Source organism: Prinia subflava, chromosome 2 (assembly GCF_021018805.1).
Source record: "Prinia subflava isolate CZ2003 ecotype Zambia chromosome 2, Cam_Psub_1.2, whole genome shotgun sequence".
In the NCBI taxonomy this organism is placed as follows: Eukaryota; Metazoa; Chordata; class Aves; order Passeriformes; family Cisticolidae; genus Prinia; species Prinia subflava.
In genome coordinates, this window is record NC_086248.1 from 49,693,085 (window position 1) to 49,713,391 (window position 20,307).

A 20,307-nucleotide genomic window follows, 5' to 3' on the forward strand; every position below is an offset into this window, starting at 1 on the left:
TTTTTTCCTACTCCAAAGCATGAAGACTTTTTTATCTTAAAAATATTTTGTCCGAAGTAATAGTGACTATATTATTTTCTACATTTCTACTAAAAAAACCCCTTCTATTGGATTCACATTTCTTTTACTAATTCTAAATGTGCTGCTTTTTCAACATCCTAATAATAATATTACAGTAAACTAAAATCTAACCTTTCACATTTTTTCAATGTCTTTGAATAGAAACATTACATAAATCCATGTGATAATTAGAATGCGCGATTTTCAGTCCAACCAAAGTTTTGGAATTTTAGGGTTTCTAAGAAAAAAAAAAGTTTTCTAAATGTTCTGAGTTTTAGTATTATTACCAACATAATTTAAAATTATTTAATGGCAAAATAAATTGTAGACCTAAGAAACTGAACTTGCTCCAAAGAATGATTTGGTTCTCTCATACCTAATTAATGAGTGACTATATAACATCATGGAAGAAAAACCTCTCAGAGGCTATTAAACACAGTGATATACACACAATTACTGCTTCAAAGTGTCTTTAAAATGTAGACTACCAAAACTTCACTTAGACTACAAAGTCTATAAAAAAAGGTAGCAGGCCTTTATCCTAATACAGATTTTTCAGTATAATCTCTGTTTAAGGATTTTAACAATCAAGATGGACTCAAAAAGACTTGACAAGGTCTCTGATTACCTACTTTGCATGAATCTGTAAAATCCTTTCCAAAGAGTAGAAGGGAGCTGGGACATGTCTACATGTAAAACTGAATCCCTTAAATGTGGTATTGCAGCAATGGCAATGTCTGCCAGAAACCTTACCTGCATAGATGATTCCATCACTGATACTACAGTTACAGCATCTTCCAAAGTCACAGTATCCCGAAACATCAACCGGGCATGAGCTACCAAAAATAAATGGGTGCAAGTGTTACTGACGTCAAAAAACAATTTTTTGGTTTTTTCACTAGAAGGAACAAGATATCTCTTCAAATTTCTCCGGTTCTCAAACACTCATGGATGGGCACAACTTAAAAATAAATACAATAATTTTGATCTCAATGCCAGTTTCAACAGAAACTGGAAGGATTAGTTTTTCTAATGAACAATGGGGCGTAATTTTCAAATTGCAGTTACAGTGACAGAATTAAGACACTTAAAATTCTGCAGTTAAAAAATGTAAAGTGCTGGATATCACAACAAAGAGTGTGATATGAAACATCCTTATCTACACAGGCACATGTCATCACCATAGAGTCAAAAATAAGGTCTAATATTTATCATAGGTCAGAAAAAAATGTATTTCTCTACCTGGTCTGTGTCAGAGATTTGGTATTATTTAAAATGTTTTTTACAATACAATAGCTCTTATTTTTCTTCCTTCTCTTTCTTCAGTCAGCAAAATAAAAGTGATTTTTGTAAACAGATACAATGGAAATAATTTACCACATAAAGCCTTTTTCCTAATTGGCCATGGAAGCACACTCCGTTTTCATTCAGCAATAGAAAGACAGGTTAGTTAATACTATCTAAATAATACTTTGAAGAACAAAATCCTACTAAAAGCCCCAATCTCATGAACTGATAAGAAGGGAAGAAATATTGAATAGGAAAATTTCATGTGAATCTCGAAAAGTTAGGAATGTCTTTCACTTAAATGGAGAATGTCTTTCCCTCAAAACAGAGAACAAAACAAACATCTAAAGTAGGAGGCACTCCACTGCCATTAATGCTTGCTATACAAATTACAGTACATTTTTTAAAATTCATCTTGAAAATGTTTGATATGTCATTTTATAAAACAAAGCCATGTTAAGACAGAGACACATTGCTTGCTTTGGGTTTTTCTTATAAATGAAATATGATGTGAACTCAGATTTGGAAAATTTTAAGCTGTATGGCAAAATATGGGCTTGATTACTAATACTTCAGGAAACAAAAAAATATGTTATCTTTTATGTGTTATTATTTTAGGATTATTAATACTTAAGAAAAAATATGCTTATTTTGTTATATTAATTTCAGAGTAGACGCAAATATTTAACTCATGGAGCAAAGCAAATCCTGAGATTGCCTTTCATGAAGACACATAATTTCTGAGATTTTTCTCTTGAATGTGACTTCTTCCAGAGGTTTTAATATTTATTATATGCATGGGAATGTCAAAATTCAAACTGGTTGTGATAGTCTAAATGTAACACCCTTTCTCACACTCAAAATCGGCAATCCTGAGGCTCTTTAGATGAGAAGGATAAAACAATACAAGAATCACCTATCCCTACCTCCACAGAAAAGCTGCTACTCTGCTTACTGGCTATAATTACACTGTTCTGTTCATTTCATAAAGGTTAATTGTTAGCCTAAAAATAAAAGTGCCAGGGCTTACCCTCTGCAAGGCGTATCAGACTCTCCAGCAGGCGGATGGTGGTGCGGGCAGCGTTCCTGCAGTCGCTCTGCCGCTGCATTTGATAGTAGCGAACAAGGATCAGGTTGCTCTCATCAGACAGTTTGGGCTGGATGCTTTTTATAAGGCAGAAGTAGGTCTTCATCCTTTCCATGCTCCAGAGCTTTCCTGATTTGCTTGGGCAGCCTGCATTACAACACCCTTGTCAGTAATTTTATAACAATAGACATCAAGCCTCTTCCTAAGAACTCCTGTTAAATAGGCAGGTGACTATGAAAGACATATTACTGCACTTCTGGGCCATACTGGCTGTCTCTACACTATCCTCAAGGACCTGGTCAAATTCCAGTGCAAAATTTTACACACTGTCTGATCCCTCCCGTAAAAAAAAACACAGTAAAGCCTCCAATAATTTCTGCAGAACTGCTGTCAGCCTCACTGCCCACCAGATGGTACAGGCAGTGCCAAGTGCTTTGGAACTCCTGAAAATGAAAGATGCTACCTGAGTGTATGCACCTCCTCTGGCTGTTCTACCTACTCTGTTGGAGTCAACAGAGCTACCTGCCATATTCTGAACATTTTTTGTAGGGAAATGCTTCAGAAAGGGAAAGAAGCTAGCTGAAGAAGCCTCCTCTAACCACTTTTTCTGTAAAGGGGATCAAAACCATGTTCCTTGACGTGGATGGGGAAGGAGCTGGTCGAAATCAAATCACACTGCCTTCCCTCATTCCAGAGCACAAAGCTCCATGTGGGGAATGCTATTGCTCATTCTTTGAGCCCTGCAGCACATCCATCTCTGATCTGTTCTGCCTGAATTAAGGTTCCAATTAACAGCAAGTACAATTGCAAGGCATATAGAATCTGTAGATCAAACACTCTAAAGGTGTGAGATGGAAACAATCCACTTCCTGAGCAGCCTGGGCTGAAATGTCTTATAAATGATCCCAGAGTAAAAGTAGAGTGTTCTCAGCTCACCCCTCTTAATTAATTAGTGATCTCTGTCTTACCCCTACATGAAAAACAACAATACAGAAAAAATGTAAACCATAACAGAAATGTAAACACTGATTAGTTCGAAAGATTCAAGAATAACAAACTAAAAAATGGAGGAAAATAAACCCAAAACACAAAAACCCCAAACAAACAAGCAACAAAACCAGAAACCAACCAACCAATCAAAACACTAAAAAAAAAAAACAACCACAAAACAAAAACAAAACAAACAAAACACAAAACAAACAAAAAACCCAAAAAACCAAACAAACAAAACCCCCAAACCCAAAAAAACAACAAACCACACAAACCAGAAACCCCCAACCCAACAAAACACCTTATGATTTAACTTACCTTTATTTTGCAAGATGAAGGATGAAATGATGTGGTCCCATTCCTCATTCTTTGTATCTAACAATACTAAGACCAGGTCAAATCTGCTCAACAGGGGGCTGCCAAGAGCTATGTTGACTGAGACAGACTCATTGGGGTCAAAATGGCCTTTAGGGTTTGTTGCTGCCAGGATGGTTGTCCTCGTGCTAAGCTTGCACACCAAGCTAGAGAAAGGTATGGTGAACATTATGGCTGAATTAAATTGGATAGGGGAAAGGATTCCAAAGTGTTTAAAAACTTTTGTGTTTTTATCTTACAAAGAGCACATCTTATCTTGAAAGACCATAAGAGCTAAACAATGTACAAATTATTGTGTTAATATTTATTATATGTACAGCATTTTTCAGTCAGAGAATAGCAACTAGACAGACAGTGATCTGGATACCAAAAGATCAGCATTGCCACAAATAATCTCTGTATACAGCTAGATCATTAAATAGTGAAAACCAACACTACTTTTCAGAAATAAATATTACATTGCAGGTTTGTACAATATACAAACACTTTTGAATGCTGGAAAGCAACACTTCAGCTTAATCCACCTTTTAAGAGAGTAAAATAAAGTGACATAAATGTATGTTTTATTCCTGTGTATAAACAGGAATATGAACCCAAGTTAACAGTGGTGGCAACCACATCAACTGAAACAGCCATTTTTCTCTCTTAACCATGATGTCCTAGCATGTGCTCGTAGATGTGGGGAGAGATTATTTTTACTCTAGTAGTCCAAATGCACTCCTTTTGGGTAAGGCAGCAGCAGAAGCATTCTAACTTTGGTTTGTCACTGAGCTATTTCTAGTCAGCTCCTGAGTAACTGCTGCCTCATGTCCAAAGTTCTTCTGTAACTGAGAGGAAGGACCACAGATTTTCCACTAGCTTATACTCAACAGGAAAAAAAACCACTCTCCTATGCACCAAAACAAGACCTAAATTAACAAGGTGCTTAGCCTATGTGTGCTAAATTTCTCCTCAAAAAATCCTCATTATATGTAGGCTTTAAAAGTGAACAACTAGGCATATATGTGCAAGTTAGCAAACTGTGTTTGGGTCTATCAAATCCAAACAACTGCAACAAGGAACTCAGCTGAAATATGTCCCTGCCTTACTAAGAAGACAGGACCATATTGACTCCAAGTATTTGGGTCCAGCTGACAAAGGCTGTAATTATCCAGGTGAGAGCAACGTGACCCTGAGATTAGCTTAGCCGGTAAGAGCATGGTGCTAAAAACACCAGAGTTGTAGGTTTAATCCCTATATAGGTCAGTCACTTAAGAATTAGATTTGATGATCTTTATGGGTTCCTTTCAAGTCAGAATTTTCTGTGATTATTTGTCTGCTGTCTGACGAAGAGGATGGAGTGCTCAAAATAAGGGAAGGACATGATCAGTTAGAGGAGCCAAGATGTGACTGAAGCAAGCGCTGAGTGGAAGGTGACAAGAAGGAATGTGGAAAGAGTAATGCCTTTTGAGTAGCAGAGATTTCAGAAATATCAGCCAGGAAAAATTTGGGCCTGAATAAGAGATGCATATGACTGACAAATTGAAATATGAGCTCAAAGATCCAAGTGGTGGGTGGGGGTAGTGGGGGGTATAGCAGATTTGAACACACACTACTTTGAAAAAGAAAGGGAGGAACTTAAAGTAAGCAGGAGTTTATATTTATACCACACCCAACATATAAAATACAGCAGCCTTGAAATCTCTTGGGAAATACAGCAGCCTGGAAATCTCTTGATGTGCTTTGGTCACCGAGCAATATTACTGGATTTTACAGGACAGGAAGGCATAGCCTCAAGCTGTGCCAGGAGACGTTCAGGCTGGACATCAGGAAGAATTTCTTCACTGAAAGGGTGGTCAGGAATTGGAACAGGCTGCTCAAGGAGATGGTGGAGCCACCATCCCTGAAAGTGTTCAAGAATTGACTGTACATGGCACTTAGTGCTATGGTCTAGCTGACAAGGCAGTGATCAGTCATAGGCTGCACCTGATGATCTTTGAGCTCTTTTGCAAACTTAATGATTCTGTGATTTTGTGGATTTGGAAAATTGAAGCTCCACTTTCTGAGCTGCAACAAAAAAAGTCACAAAGCTCCTCATTTCACATAGGATTATTATGACCATTGCAGCAAAGTACAAGAAAAAGGATGCCAAGTCTTTGTAGGAAAGTGCCCTGGCCTATAACAGTAGATTGAAAACCCAGCAGTAAAGAGGATGTGTGTTTATTCTGATTGCTTGCAGCCTCTGGTCCAGAACACTGTCCTTTGAAATGCTGACTCATCTAGTTTAGGAATACTGCTGAGAACAAAACTATTACATACAATGAAGAAAAGAGAGATATTTAATCAGCATCCCTCCAACATGTAAGTACAAGAGAAAAATCTCATGCAGTTTTCCCACATATGTGAACACGCCACTTACCCTGCCTTTGCAACACTGATGGTTTGTTGCTCCATTGCCTCGTGGATACTGGTTCTGTCATGTTCTTTGATACTATTGAACTCATCAATGCAACAGAGGCCTCCATCTGCAAGCACCAGTGCTCCAGCTTCCAAATTCCACTCTCCAAATTCCTTAACAGCAGTCACTGTCAAACCTGAAGAATTGAATACTTCAGTCAGTCTCTTCCTTAAAGTATAGGAGTGAGCTTGAGTGAAAGAAAGGGACCCAGCACAGTGACTTGAGCCATGGACAGAGGGCAAATCAGCAGCGAAGCTCCATCATGTACTTCTGCCACATGACTTAACTCACTTCACAGCTACCAGCAAGCAATCCCACTAGTATTGAGGTAGGCTGGCCTGGAGCTGTGGAGCCGATTCTGTTAAGCTTCCCATGTTTGGATTGTGACTTGCTTTAGGACTTCATTAAATGAACAAAAGTGATTAGGGTATGAAAACTAGATCTGGCAGATCATACTAAAAATGGGGCAAAGGCAAAGATTGCAAAATTATGGAACAGACTCATTCAGGTCCTCCTCCTCATCAGCTGCTAAAATGAACAGAAATTTTGGAGCTGCAAAACAAAGTTTGAAAAAAACAATTCAATTGTCTTTTAACTCATGGCCCCAGAAAGTGGAGTCAAATTCTTCCCTTAAATTAATGAAATTAAATTTCTTTATGAGTTTTTGGTTTCCTCTAAGCATTAAGCAAAAATGAAAATCCAAAGAAGATAAAGGATGACATGGGGGAAGAAACAAGAAAAAAAGTTTTCCACTAAATCTACACATGATACAACACTGGGAGGATGGCAAGTCAAAACCCCTTGCACAACTGTGAAAATGGCCACTCATTAGGCAAGTATGTGCAGCTCCCTCCAATCCCTCTGTTCCCTATTTCCCAGCTTCTTCTCTATCTTTAGTCCTTCTTTTTCACTCCAGTGTTCAGCTCAAAATATCCTAGTAGTTGACAAGCTGCAACCAGCTTGAAATCTCCTGGAATTCCACGGCAAAACCTGCACAAGAATCCCCCTGCCTCACCATTTGGTTCAAGGCTGCAAAGATCTTTTTATCACTGTGCACCACAGTATCTATTTGTTTGCAAGTGACCAGCAAAAAGTTACGGGAATTAAATGCTTCCTGATAACATAATATATACTTCAACTTGTAGTAAGGAATCTGCTCCACCATGTCCAATCTTTCGTGGCTTTCCTGGACTGTGTGCTGAACAACATGGGCAGTCAATCATACAGCAGAATTATAGAAACACAGACTACCAGGCAGCACTAGAGCCTGGCCGTGCATTTATTTCTGAATTTTCTGTGGTGGGGGTACACAGCTCGAACCCCCAGAGCCATGGGCACCTTCTGCTCTCCCCCTGAGGCGTGAGGGAGGCCACTGGCACTGCAGTGCTGTGTCACTGCCCCGCGCTGTCCCCTGTGCACGGCAGCCATGAGATGGCCTCTGCTGCAGGCCCCTGCCGCCACACAAGATGGCTTCCCCTGCTGCACCACGCTGCTGCACAGCCAAAATGTCCAGTCTCGCAGCTCTTCAGGCTACCCAAGCCTGCTACAGATAGAGGAAGGGGATGCTCCCTGAGAGCAGGGCCGTGTGACAGGCACGCTTGGCCCCCTGCACAGCCCCTTGTGGGTGGCCTCTCCAGCAGCAGCACTCGGAGCCATGCAGACAGCCCGTAGCACCCAGCACCCCTCCGGCAAAGCCCGCTGTGCTCAGGGGGCTCCCCAGGCACCCAGATGCTGTATCCCAGCACGGGTATCCATCCCTTGATACCCCAAGAGGTTGCTGCCATGGGCTGCAGGCTTGGACTCATAGCCTGCCACCACTGCCCAGCCCCACTGCCCTGAGCCAGAGGTGCTGCTGGCACCCAGGACCCTACCAGCACCCAGCACAATCAGCACAGAAACAGGAAAAAAAATGCCACCAAACAAAGCATAACAAAAACCCAAAGAGCTGAAATGGCCCCAACTGAAAGTGCCCCTCTGCACATGGGGGAACTCCACAGGCAAGCTGGTTTAGCCTGTAAGTGAGCCACTGCTTTCATTCTTCTTAGGGGGTGCTGAAAGCTTAATGCACCTTCTTGCTTGACTAGACTGGTTTTGTGCATTCTGACAGCAAAAGTGCTTGTTCTGGGAGGTGTTGGGAACAATTTCATCATGAGTGCTGGACTGAGAGTAGTTTTTCACTCTTCCCAAGCAGCTAGAGTTGCAGTTGTTGCTTATACAATACTGTACAATCTCAGCATATAAAAAACCACTTATGATTCTTTTAAACACTTCTGCATCTTCCCTTTTATAAATAAGGTTAAACAAAACTTTAAAATGAGCTCTAGTTGCAAGCAGTATTTTGTCTTGTTGAGATGCAGTGCTTCTTTAACTTTTTGCCTGAAATAAATGGACAGAAGATTGTTTTGTCCTGTTCTATCCATGGTCCTAATTTAGTTATGATATTTTGCCCTACTATTCTTCCAGCCTCAGTTTTTAGCTTAGGGCACTTTCCAAGCTGGATGTGGTCTTACATTGTTTACAACTTGCAGTGGATGAACATTTTGAAAGGAAAATAAATTTCTTCTTCAACTCATATGATTCACAACTTTAAATATAATACACTGACAAAAGAAGCATCTTCTAATTATGAATCTAAACCTTATCAATTTTAATAAAAGTTATTGTGGTAGGCAGGATAAACACAGTCCCATAAGCTACATGCCAGCAACTGAAATAAAGTCACATCTTAGGATTTCTTTTTTCTCTTAAATAAAATCATTGCAAGGCAACAGCTTTTGAACTAACATACAGAGTTCCTCTCGGTCATGAACAGAGATCTGACAAGTTGCATGATAAGATCTTTCCTCCTGATTTTCCCCTTGCCTGGATTTGAGTCTTTTTTAATGCATACAGGGGGAAAAAAAAGAAAAAAAAGAAAAAAAAAAAGGCTATTGATAAGCTTTGGGTCCTTTTCCTGGATATCAGAGAGGCAGCTGTTCCGCAGCTCCCTCGAGCTCGCCTGGATCATCTCCCGCGCTGACCCCGCCCTCGGGCCCGTCCCTTCCCTGGCCCCGCCCCCTTCCCTGGCCCCGCCCCCTGGCGCCTCGGCCGTTGCCGGCGGCCGTTGCCGGCGCGCGCCGGGCGGGGGCGCTGCGGCGGGGGCGGCGCGGGGCGGGCGCGCGCGGAGGCCGCTCTGGCCGGCGCTCGGTGCCCGCCGTGCCCGCGGAGGGAGGGCCCTCGCCCGGCGAGTGGCCAATCCGGGCGGGCGCTGGCGGCGAGCAGGGGCAGAATGGGCTGTAGTTGAGCGAAATAGGGAAAGCGGCGAACAGTGTGGAGCGTTCCCGGTGTAAATAAAAGGGGGGGCGAAAAAAAAAAAAAGTTTGTGGAAGTCGCCGCCCTGCAGCCTCGCTCGGGCAGCGGCGCGGGGCTTGTGCGGCTCGGGAGCCCGGCACGGAGGACTTTAGTGCTCGGCGTTAACACGCTCTGCCTATTGTTTGTATTTTTTTCCAAAATATGGCAAAGGTTCAGGTGAACAATGTAGTGGTGTTGGATAATCCTTCTCCTTTCTACAATCCTTTCCAGTTCGAAATCACATTCGAGTGCATAGAGGACCTGTCTGAAGGTGAGTAGAATTTTTCTCCCCGATACGGATTTTGCAACCCCGGGCTCTGAGCTCGGGGCATTTAAGGCTTAAACTTTGCACAGGCCTGCACCTACAATTTAACAGTCTCTCCACCTCGGCCGCATCGCAGTGCCAGCCGAGGGGATGTGCCGGCCGGGCGAGGGAATGTGCCGCTCCCGCCGAGCCCGGCGCCGGGGAAAGTTGGCGGCGGCCGCCCGCTCTGGGCGCCGAGCCGGGCCCGCCGCCTCTCCCCGCCATCGGCGAGGCGGCGAGCTGCCGCAAGTTGCGAGGAACTTGTTAGAGTGGAGGTAGCCATGTTGCCAGCTTTGTGTGTGCGTGGGGGGAGCGAGCGGGAGAGAGGAGGGTTGAACCGGGCTCGGCGGCCGCGCATCCCCGCGGGCACACGGGATGCTGCGCGCTTAGCCCCGGCGGTACTCGGAGCGCGGAAAACGCTCCGCGGGGATGCGTTTCGCTGGCCTCGTGCTCCATTTTAATACTAAAAAAAAAAAAAAAAAAAAAAAAAAAAAAAAAAAATCAAACAAAAAAAATCACGGTGGCAGGCAGGGGCGGGCTGGCCCCGCATGCCGGCAGCAGGCAGTCGCGGTAGGTGCGCGGGGCTGGGGGCACTGCTCAGAGGGGAGCGCTGGCTGCGGGAGCCCCGCTTTGGGGGAGGGGGCCGCCCGCCTGCCACTATTTTTGGAAGTCACTCGAAAGTTAGCGGCAGGCGCCAGCGGGTAGGGGGCGGCCCCGGCCTTGCCGCCCCACAGGGACCCCCGTCCTGAGCCGGGGCCACCGCCGCGCTCCCGCCGCGCTCCCGCCTTCCCCCCGAGTCGGGCGGGCCGCGAGCCGCCCTCGCCCCGGCCGCGCTCCGCAGCGCCGCCCCCCGGCCGGCCGCGGGACGCGCCCCGAGAGGCCGCGCGTCGCCCCGCGGGCGGGAGTTTCGAACGGCTCGGGGCGAGGGACGGAATGCGGGGCGCTCCTGCCCGCCGGCGGCCCGGGGGCGCGGCCGCTGCCTCGGGAGTAGGGGGAGGCTGCCCGGCTGGGCTGCCTGGGAGTGCGACAGGACACTGTCTGGCCGGCGGAGCCCAGCGCCGCCTGCTCGGCGGAGAGCCCCGCGGGCGGAGGGGCGAGGGCAGGGCTGAGGAGAAGGGGAGCTGGGTGCTGTCCTGGCTAAGGGGCCCTGGCAAGCTCGCTATCGCTGCGGTTTAACTCGCCTCACCCGCCTGCCTCTGCAGCAGCGCGTACTCGTGCGTGCTGGCGGGATGGTGACAGCGCGGGGAGGGAGGGACGGCGCGGTGGCGGGAACTTCAGAGGAAGTCTCGCCCGAGCCCGGGTTTCCTCCAGGCCTCCGCCGCCTGTCTCCTGCCTTGTGGCAATGGACCGGCGCAGTGCTGGAGCTGTGCTCCGTGCCCGTCGCCGCGTTGCTGGCTGGATCCCTCCGGTCAGCCTGGAGCCGGCCGAGGTGCAGCATCGGGACCCCCTCCGTGGCAACTGCTGTGGCAGGTGGCAGTGCCCGTCACAGGGGCTCCGTGCAAGATGTTAGGCTTTTTCTTCTAGTTGTGCACAGCTGTATGTGCCATACTCCTCACACTCAGGATTTACGTTAAAGTTAATCCTGGACAGTTGTGATGAGAAGAATTATAGATGGTCCAATGCAGAATTTTCACTTCCTTTCCCCCACCAACATGCAAGTTAGACTATAGGATAAATTAGGGATGAGCGCTGTTATCTTTCACATTTACAAATAAGATCAAACACAGCCGTTGTATACTTGATGAAAAATCATTGCCTTAGCTTTCCTGTGCTAATACATCTGTTTACTGTGCTGTTTGCAGCCCGTCCTCTGCAACACTGATCCTAAAAGTAAATCCATGAATTCCAGCCCTCTCTTTCTTAAAGTTGTTGTTCTGTATCAACATATTTAAATAACATTTAAAATTTACTTTCAAGAAGTCTAGTTTTAGTACTAAGTACTATGAGTAGTTTAGAATAAATTTTATACTGTTCTCCGAGAATAATGGCACAGGATGGTGTGATAATCTTAAGCAGTTTCACCTAAAAATCCTCACTTCTTGTAAGTAGTAATTTGTCTTCAGATGCAGACAAGAAAGTTCCTTAATTATTGTGGATGAGTACCAGCAATACTGGCAGTAGCTAGTACTTCATACTTAAAAGGTAAATAAACCTGGAAACTGTGCTGCATTGTACGGAGGAGTAAAATCCTTTCCCAAACCCTGTTTATTATGATAGTTAAACCCACGAAACCTGCGCCGGTATGGTAAACAAAGCAAGCAAGAAGAATTCGCAAATGAGGAGAGTTACAGTGTTAAAGCAGTCAAGTTCTGTTCAAGTGCTAATTTCTTTTTTCTATGCTTAAATTCTATTCCTGCATCCAGAAGCCATGAGGCAGACCTTTGGATTTTGCCAAGTGTACTAATAATATAATAGCTTACAGGTTTGTGCTTTTGCAAAGGTAATAAGGGCATTGTTCACAAGGGATGGAAAAAGAAATACACCATGTAGGTTTTTAAGGTAAGAAAAGAAGTGTTAGTTACCGTTCTTTGTAATGGTGGTCTTTTTTTCCCCCTCTTGTTTAAAAACCCCAAAGTGTGTCTTGCAAGATTAGTTTCATATATGTGTGAATAATACTGTTTTTGAATTAAAAACAGAAGCTGAGAAGGTGGCCCAGGAAGAGCTAATTTGGGCTAATTTGCAGTTTCAACTTTAAAACATCTGTGGGGGAGAGGCTGAGTTAGAAAAAACGGAGTTGTAATAAATGTTGGGGGTTAGTGCATGGCTTTAAAAAGCAAAATGCTACATTATTGGGATTGGGGTTTTTTTGGGCCTATAATTCCACTTCAGGATGTAGATAAGATCCAAGCATCACTATCTTTAATAATATAGTCCAGTCATGCTGTCACAATTTGATGTACTTCCCGAGTAACACAAGTGACACGTGAAGGAATGGGGGCAATACAGTTAGTGTGTGTGGAGCTAACCCAGTGGGTTTCTTACTCAATTAACTACTTATCATGATCTGTGTAATTTAAGTTGTGAAGTGTGTATATGGAAGGTGGGAATTTTGGTTTGGGGATGTTAGTGGGTATTCAAGGATGTGATGATTTATAGGCATCATCCCTGTGCTGCAGCCATTCTGACAGACTTTGAGGAGATGCTCACCACGGGTACCAGTTAGTAAAAGGGCCTTGTTCTCTGTATAAAATTTGAAAATTAACCTCACTGTGAAAATAGAAGGATTCTTGTGGTACAACTGACTAGAGAAAGTGGGATGATCTGGTTTATGAGGACAGGGTCAGGCATCAGTAAATTTCTCTGATGAAGACAAGTCCTTGTTATTTTAGGCTTGTTGCCAAAGAAGTAATTTTAGATTATGCAAAACTGTAGATGGGCAAGAGTGGAAGACCCCCTAACTGCAATAATAAATAATGTTTGTTTTTATTTCTTTTTTATGTAGATTTGGAATGGAAAATAATTTATGTGGGCTCAGCTGAAAGTGAAGAGTATGATCAGGTGTTAGACTCTGTTTTAGTTGGACCTGTTCCTGCAGGCAGACACATGTTTGTATTTCAGGTAAGTTTGTTTTAACCATTTCTGAAAGAGTTGTGCTAGTTTGTTTTGGAATAACTATCAAAATTAAGAGGCACTTGAAAAATAATGGTAAAAAAATATTGCGGTGAGCTCCTCAGGTGTGATATACCTTCCTTTAAACTCTGTGCTTATACTTCTTGCCCCTGATATTTCTTGGTTATATTTTTCATTTGTGGTATCAATAATAACTGATCAAAGCACCGTTCCCACAGCTGCTGATAATTTTAAGCGATCTGGTTTATAATCAGCAGTGCCAGGTGCCTGGTTTCCACTGGCACCATCAGGCTCACCTCTTCTGCCACTGGTGGCAGCTTCAGACAATCAAGAGCACTAGGTTAATCAGAGGATCAGGCACACAAACTAATTGTAAAACTCAGCCAGAACAATCAAGAAGTTTGTTTCTCTTTGGCAGAACACATGCTCAACTGTGATGTTTGGCTAAGCATGCGAAATCATAACAAAATACAGTGATTTCTGAAATAAAGATAGAAATTCAGTGGTAAATGGGAGATATTCAGGACACAAGTGTGTAGATCAAGACTGCACAAGAAAGTCTAGAGCATATGACAGTCCCATAAAATACTACTGTTAAAGCCAAAAGTTGGTAAGGAATAACAAAGGAAAAGAAAACAGGGAAAGAGCAACACTAAGATGGGGTACTGGCCTAGTCTTGTTTCCATTTTAACTCACTGAGATGCGGGGGGGAAAACCTGAAGTGGACTTGCCTGAATTCTTACAGAAGCTTTCTTTTGTTTGGGATAACTTCTTTTGTAGTGGTGGGTTTTTTGTTTGTTTTTTATTCAAAACTATAATTTTTATTAAAATAACATTTTTCTCTATGAAATACTAGAAATTTCTTGTAAACTGAGAGCAAAATCCATTGGATGAAAAATCAGACAGAAACTGAGTATGTCTTACTGTATAAGAACCATGCTGTTTTCCCAAATACTATAAATTCACTTAACTAATGGCAAACGTATAAGCATTAAAAAACCCTGTGTGCTGATGAATACACTCCCTTATTTCTCATGGTTACTGTAACTGGTTTAATCCTGAGTAATCCTGTAAGTTCAAGGAAAGGTAGTTTATTTCAAATTTTGGGGGTGTTTGCTTATTCTGGGCTGTTTTGTTTTGTTTTATTTCCTTAAAGGACAGGCTTAAGGTTTAGGATTAGACTGGAGGTTGCACCATTTATCAACAACATACATGCAGATCAGCGTTGAAACGTTTCAGTTTGGTTTTGGAGCCAGGCCTAATTTTTCCACACTACAAATAAAGCAGATGTGTAACAAATGCATCATTTATTAACAGTTTTTCCATTATCAAGCCATTATAGCTTATGGCATTAATTGGTCTCAGAAATAACTGATCTTCTGTTACTCTCAAAGGGGCTACCTTGTATTTGTATGTAGGAAAATCAGTTGGCATTTACATTTCTGATTTAAAAGAGGCAGTGTTCTCAGTCAGGTCTGAAGATTCCTTGTTGATAGTGATGGAAAGGAGCAAGAAGCAGGTGCCTAAAAAAGGCATGTTCTGGCTGTATGATTGGGCAGGTCTCAAATTAAATTTACTGGTCTTGCAGTTTCTGTAGAATGGATTCAGCAATTGTATCCTAGTTATAAATGACACTACAGTTAAATTAGGAAGAGATGTGTAGAGATTTTGCTTAGATCGAAGTAGATCCTGTAAGAGATTCCTTCTGTTAAAATATTCTTTTTATTTCTTATGGAAGTACAGTTAGGTCCGAGTCTAGTACGCTGCAAGGGCTGTGGATTTCAGGTGAGGGTAGGGCTCAGCTCATGTGTACACAGGAGACCACCAAAACCCCAAGTGCTGCAAGAATCCTTTGCTGGTGACTGAAGCAAATCTATTCACCAAGCTGAAGCAGAGAAAACAAGCAAGGAAAGGCAAGAATGGGGCAAAGCACAGAACTGCAGGAGGCATATCACATGCAGGTGATACAAAGAAAAGAGACTGTGTTTGTGGGGAATAGCATAAGGAAAGGACCTTTGCAGAGGAGTATAAAATTTTCAGATAATCTGCTGTAGATTTTTCTAGATAGGAAAATGGCTGAAATAGCAACTAAAATGGAGTACCACACAGATTGATGATAAAAATACCTTAAATGAAAAAAAGATGTGGATCAGGTTGGGAATTCAGCCTTACAGAAAGATGGACAATTATTGTGCTTTTCAGACTTAAAAAAGCAGCATTTTGTTTTAAAACCCCAAAACATTACCTTTAAAACGGTTTCAATAGTAAAGGCCCACAACTTGGCCTATTTGTTTCTACTTGCCAAAATATATGTAGTGAAACCTGATTCCTTCTTGATTCTCTTGGGAATTTGTAATAAAATCATGGAAACTTCTTTTTGAGCATATAGGCACATAAATAATTTACTATCCTTAAGTGGGCATATAACCTTTGCTACCTACTCGGCAGTAATAGCTATGTGAATAAATGCTGTGTGGAAAAGCAAGATAATGCAAGGCAACAACAAGCTGATTTCATAGATATTTTAAGTAATTTATAACATAAGCATGGCATATTAAGACAGTGATTTTTATGCAAAAATTAATCTACTGCCTCTGCCCACCAAAATATCTGTTCACAGATAATTGCTTATTTATCATTTGGTCATACAGGCTCTTCCTTTTTTTTCCTTCACCTGTGTATGATCTTTGGTTCCTGAGTAATTAAGAGGTTTGACAAAAAACAGGAAGTTGAAGATATGAGAAAATTGTTTTAAACAGTCTTTAGTGTTGTCTTCGTGCAACAAAACAATGCTTGAGAGATAAGCAGGATTAGAACAGAGTATTTCATTAGGTTCAGGACTGTGTCATAGGATATTACAAGACAGAAAATGACAGTAGGAACCTGGAAAACTAAGATCCTGCATTAGGATGTGAGCTGAGTTTAATGGGGAATTAAATGGAACATGGTCATTCTGTTGCCTATTACTGTGGAATTTAAAGTGTTCAGATAGTTCTGGGCACTGTTAGAACAAGACTGCTGAACTAAAGTAATGATTTAAACTGTATTGGCAGTTCTTGTGATTTCCTCAAGCTTCTGCATTTTTTCTGTTCCTTGGCCATCTTTTCCATTCCCCTATGCTAGCTGTAAAGCCATTCAGTCATTTTCTATTTCCTTCAGGGCTGGAGGAAGATGAGTTCTACCTGATTCCCTGGTTTCTTCTCCCTCTGGTGTATTTCTGCCTGAGAGGTCTGACTCATCTAATTCTTCAAAGTGCCTCCAACTTCTCACAAAAGGCTAGACTGGTTTGAAGGTTTAGAGTTGAAGTGGCAAAGAGTAGAAGCCAATGCTGCATGAGCAGCAGCGCCCAAATTTCACCATGCTGGAGCATATAAATACTACAGAAAAGTAGAGATGACAGGGACAACAGGAATTAATTCCATTCATTCTCTGTCATTAGGCAGGGTTTGTTACACCCAAACCTTGGGTGTAACAAAACCCTTGTGTGCCTGAACACACATTAGTAATACCAGCTTGTTCTCACAACATGGGTGTTCATTGTTGGCCTCAGATCTTCATGTGGCATATGAAGTTGTTTTACTATGCCTGGATTGCTGTTACTTTAAATGCTGCAGCAGAATCAGGCATCACATTTCATCAATAGATGTGGTAGTTAGGAGGCATTTTAAGGGACTGATGTGAGCCACATTTTATGAGGCAAATTTTATTGATAAGTAGCTGCAGAGCTGTGGTAAGTAAGGATATTGAGGAGGATTGTATCAGTTGCTTATTAATCAGGTTTGCGTACTGACTGAAAATGTACAGGTGTCTTGGAGAGATGATGCATTTAACTGCAGAAATTTTAATGAACATAGGTATTAGGAATGAAGCCAGAAAAAGTATTTCATTCCTTCCCTAGAAATCTGTGGAACAGCTCAAACCTTACCATAGCCCATCCCTTTTCTTGCTGAAGTATAATTTGCAGTCTGTAGTTTTAAGGATTTAGTCTTGTTAAGGGCACACCTACAGATCAATTCAACCTTGAAGGGTGTATAAGGAAATAATCTTGCTCTACTGAGATGGGCTGGAGAACCATGGCACTGTAGAACTGGAGTGATGTTGGTACCCCTGTCTGAACAATGGTTCAGCTGATCATATATTAAAAAGGGTTTGGGATCAAACCTGGCCAGTTGCCTATGAGAAATGTCAGCAAACAATTTTAGTGTATTCCAATTCTGTATTTGGGTATGGTGTTCTAAATCTAGGGTTGATGTTGTGAAAGCAGTATATTTTCTGGTTAACTTGAACAATTTTAAATATAGTCACTGCTTAGCTGCTGAAATACACTACTTGAGATTCCACTGCTAGGTAGGCATGTGGTATCAATTTTAATTTATCTTTCCCTTTCACCTTTAGGCTGATGCACCTAACCCAGGGCTTATTCCAGATGCAGATGCAGTAGGTGTTACAGTTGTGCTAATCACATGCACTTATCGAGGTCAAGAATTTATTAGAGTCGGCTACTATGTAAACAATGAATACACTGAAACAGAACTGAGAGAGAATCCACCAGTAAAGCCAGATTTTTCTAAGGTAAGGCATGTTTTGTTTTAGTCATGTATCAGAGGTATGCTTATGGAATGAGTTTTGTAAGAAACAAACTCAAGCCCCAAGTGATTTCAGAAAGTGCATGGAATGAGGCATCTAATAATGGAAAATACTTGGGAGACAAACTACGAGTGCCATGTATTTGTCATAAATTTAGGTAATACTGAGAAACCATCAAAAATTTCCACCATCTTGAAGACTTGGCTGTACTTTCACACTGACTGTGAAATAAACCATTGGATTTATTTCCACCTGCACCACTGTTTACAAAATGGCTGTTCCTCAGAAAAACAGAATATGTTTTCTAGGCCCATCAACCTGGAACTAAGTTGTAGATATTAATTTACTACAGTTGTTACTCAGCTGTTCTAGTATCAGAGCTACAGTTTCTGCAAAACTTAAACAAACTGAGGAACAAATTAGGTTTAAAATGAGAGAACATGGGTAACCTGGTTGGATGATTATCTGATAACTGTCTAATGGACAAAGGAAGTATACAGATAAAGCTATAAAAACATATATCCTTCATGGCAACAATTAAACCAGGACTAGAATTAAAAGATGAAGTGAAATAGTATATTTTTCTATGCTTAAGTTAATTTTCAGTGATCAGATAAGAAGTACATTCTGAAAATTACAGTAAAGTTTGAGTTAAAATTAAATTCTTAGACTTTGGATATGTTCCTTTCTTCTTTATTTCTTTCATTTAAAACATAACTTAATTGTTCTATTGGTTGTCAATGCCAAAATCGTGACACCCTTTAAGCACTTGAATTTAGAATGCCTAGAACTACTTGTCTTCATTCTCTGTTTATATAAAAAGCTAGCTTTGCTGCTATGGAAAAGAATAGCAAAAGCTATCATATATTTGTATACAGAGTCCTTAATGTGGCTCGAGGACAAAATGGAAATGCACAAGTAGAAGGTTATTAAAGTAACTGATTAATTATTGGGTAATAAGCTCTACTAGGTTTGAAAAAAGAAATAATCTTTTTAGTTTGTGCAAGGGGTCAGGAAATACTTAATGAGAGTACATTTTCTTGGATAATAATATTGACAAAACAAAGCTTTCCTGTGATCAGTCCTAAATGTCCTAGTGAGTGTCCAATGGTGCTAAGTTGCCATCTTCCAGGTAACTATATATAGTCTTTCACCCTCTTTCAAAATAAAGTGAAAATCAGGTGGGGTGCTTTTTTGCTGCATACATAAACAAATGCAACATGTTTCCAAAGAAAAATGAAGGCCAGCCATGAGAATTAGATAGATGACTACTCATGTCCACTGCCACGGGAAATGTTTTTATTGGAAAACTTTAGTAAATAAATCCTCTTAGTGACTTAGTCTAAAGTTTGATAGTTTAAGGATAAGGTTGTACTTTTAAATGAAAGTGAGAAGTTGATGAAATTGGTACTTATTGCAAATACCATAAAGTTGATGCAAAATTTGATGAAGTATTGTGGTTTGCAAAATCCTTGTGGGGGTAGAAGTTATTTGCTTTACTAAAAGCTGGATAAAATAATAAACACTTGCACTTTACTTGCAGATTTCTTTCACAACCTTGACCTTGCAGAACAGTTAAAATACTCTCTTGACAAAGTGGTTGTTTTGCTGAGTAGAATATTAGGGAAGATGAATCAGTAGTGTACTGTAAGCACATTTCTGATCCATAGGTAGAAGCTATAGATTCACATTGATGTGAATTCCCTTTTTAAACAAATTGTTTTATGCAAACAAGGCTATAGGGACTGAAAGGAAAAAAATCTATATGCATATGAACTCCAGTTTGAGAAGTACACATTAAAATCCATATATTTTCTTCTTTCATAGCTTCAAAGGAATATTTTGGCATCTAATCCCAGAGTCACAAGATTCCACATTAATTGGGAGGACAACACTGAAAAACTGGAAGATGCAGAGAGCAGTAACCCAAATCTACAGTCCTTGCTTTCCACAGATGCATTACCTTCAGCATCAAAGGGGTGGTCAACATCAGAGAATTCACTAAATGTTATGTTAGAATCTCATATGGACTGCATGTGACTAACCACCATCCTTTTGGTACTGTATATGTGTTAAACTGTAAAAATAACGAGAACTATTTCCCTCAAATTCCATAAGTACATAGTTGAAGCAATGTGAAGAACTTGTTTTAAAACATCCTGTAGAAAGTTTATAAAAAAACCAAAAAAAACCAACAAACAAACAATATTTGAGCAGATTGTGAAATATAAATACAACTATTTTTAAGTAATTGCCTTTTTTTTCTAATGTGTTATTCTA

At 41.4% G+C, this 20,307-nt stretch overlaps 2 protein-coding genes across 3 annotated transcripts in view; one reads left to right on the plus strand and one right to left on the minus strand.

The window, feature by feature from the left end:
• MCM9 (minichromosome maintenance 9 homologous recombination repair factor) overlaps window positions 1–20,307 on the minus strand; it is a 50,706-nt gene that overhangs the window by 10,840 nt on the left and 19,559 nt on the right. The window contains exons 7-10 of one of the 2 annotated variants that reach the window (XM_063389885.1): window positions 6,198–6,372; window positions 3,743–3,945; window positions 2,378–2,581; window positions 814–896 (exon numbers count right to left, since the gene is read on the minus strand). In XM_063389885.1, coding sequence (XP_063245955.1) covers window positions 814–896; window positions 2,378–2,581; window positions 3,743–3,945; window positions 6,198–6,372 — 665 coding nt within the window. Of the gene's footprint in view, window positions 1–813; window positions 897–2,377; window positions 2,582–3,742; window positions 3,946–6,197; window positions 6,373–14,670; window positions 15,059–20,307 lie in introns of those variants that run through there. The other variant, XM_063389887.1, reaches the window with a different exon arrangement.
• ASF1A (anti-silencing function 1A histone chaperone) lies at window positions 9,501–20,278 on the plus strand. Its single transcript, XM_063389888.1, has 4 exons — window positions 9,501–9,837; window positions 13,313–13,428; window positions 17,836–18,012; window positions 19,855–20,278. The coding sequence occupies exons 1-4, from the start codon at window positions 9,729–9,731 to the stop codon at window positions 20,065–20,067; spliced, it is 615 nt and encodes a 204-aa protein (XP_063245958.1). The 5' UTR covers window positions 9,501–9,728; the 3' UTR covers window positions 20,068–20,278.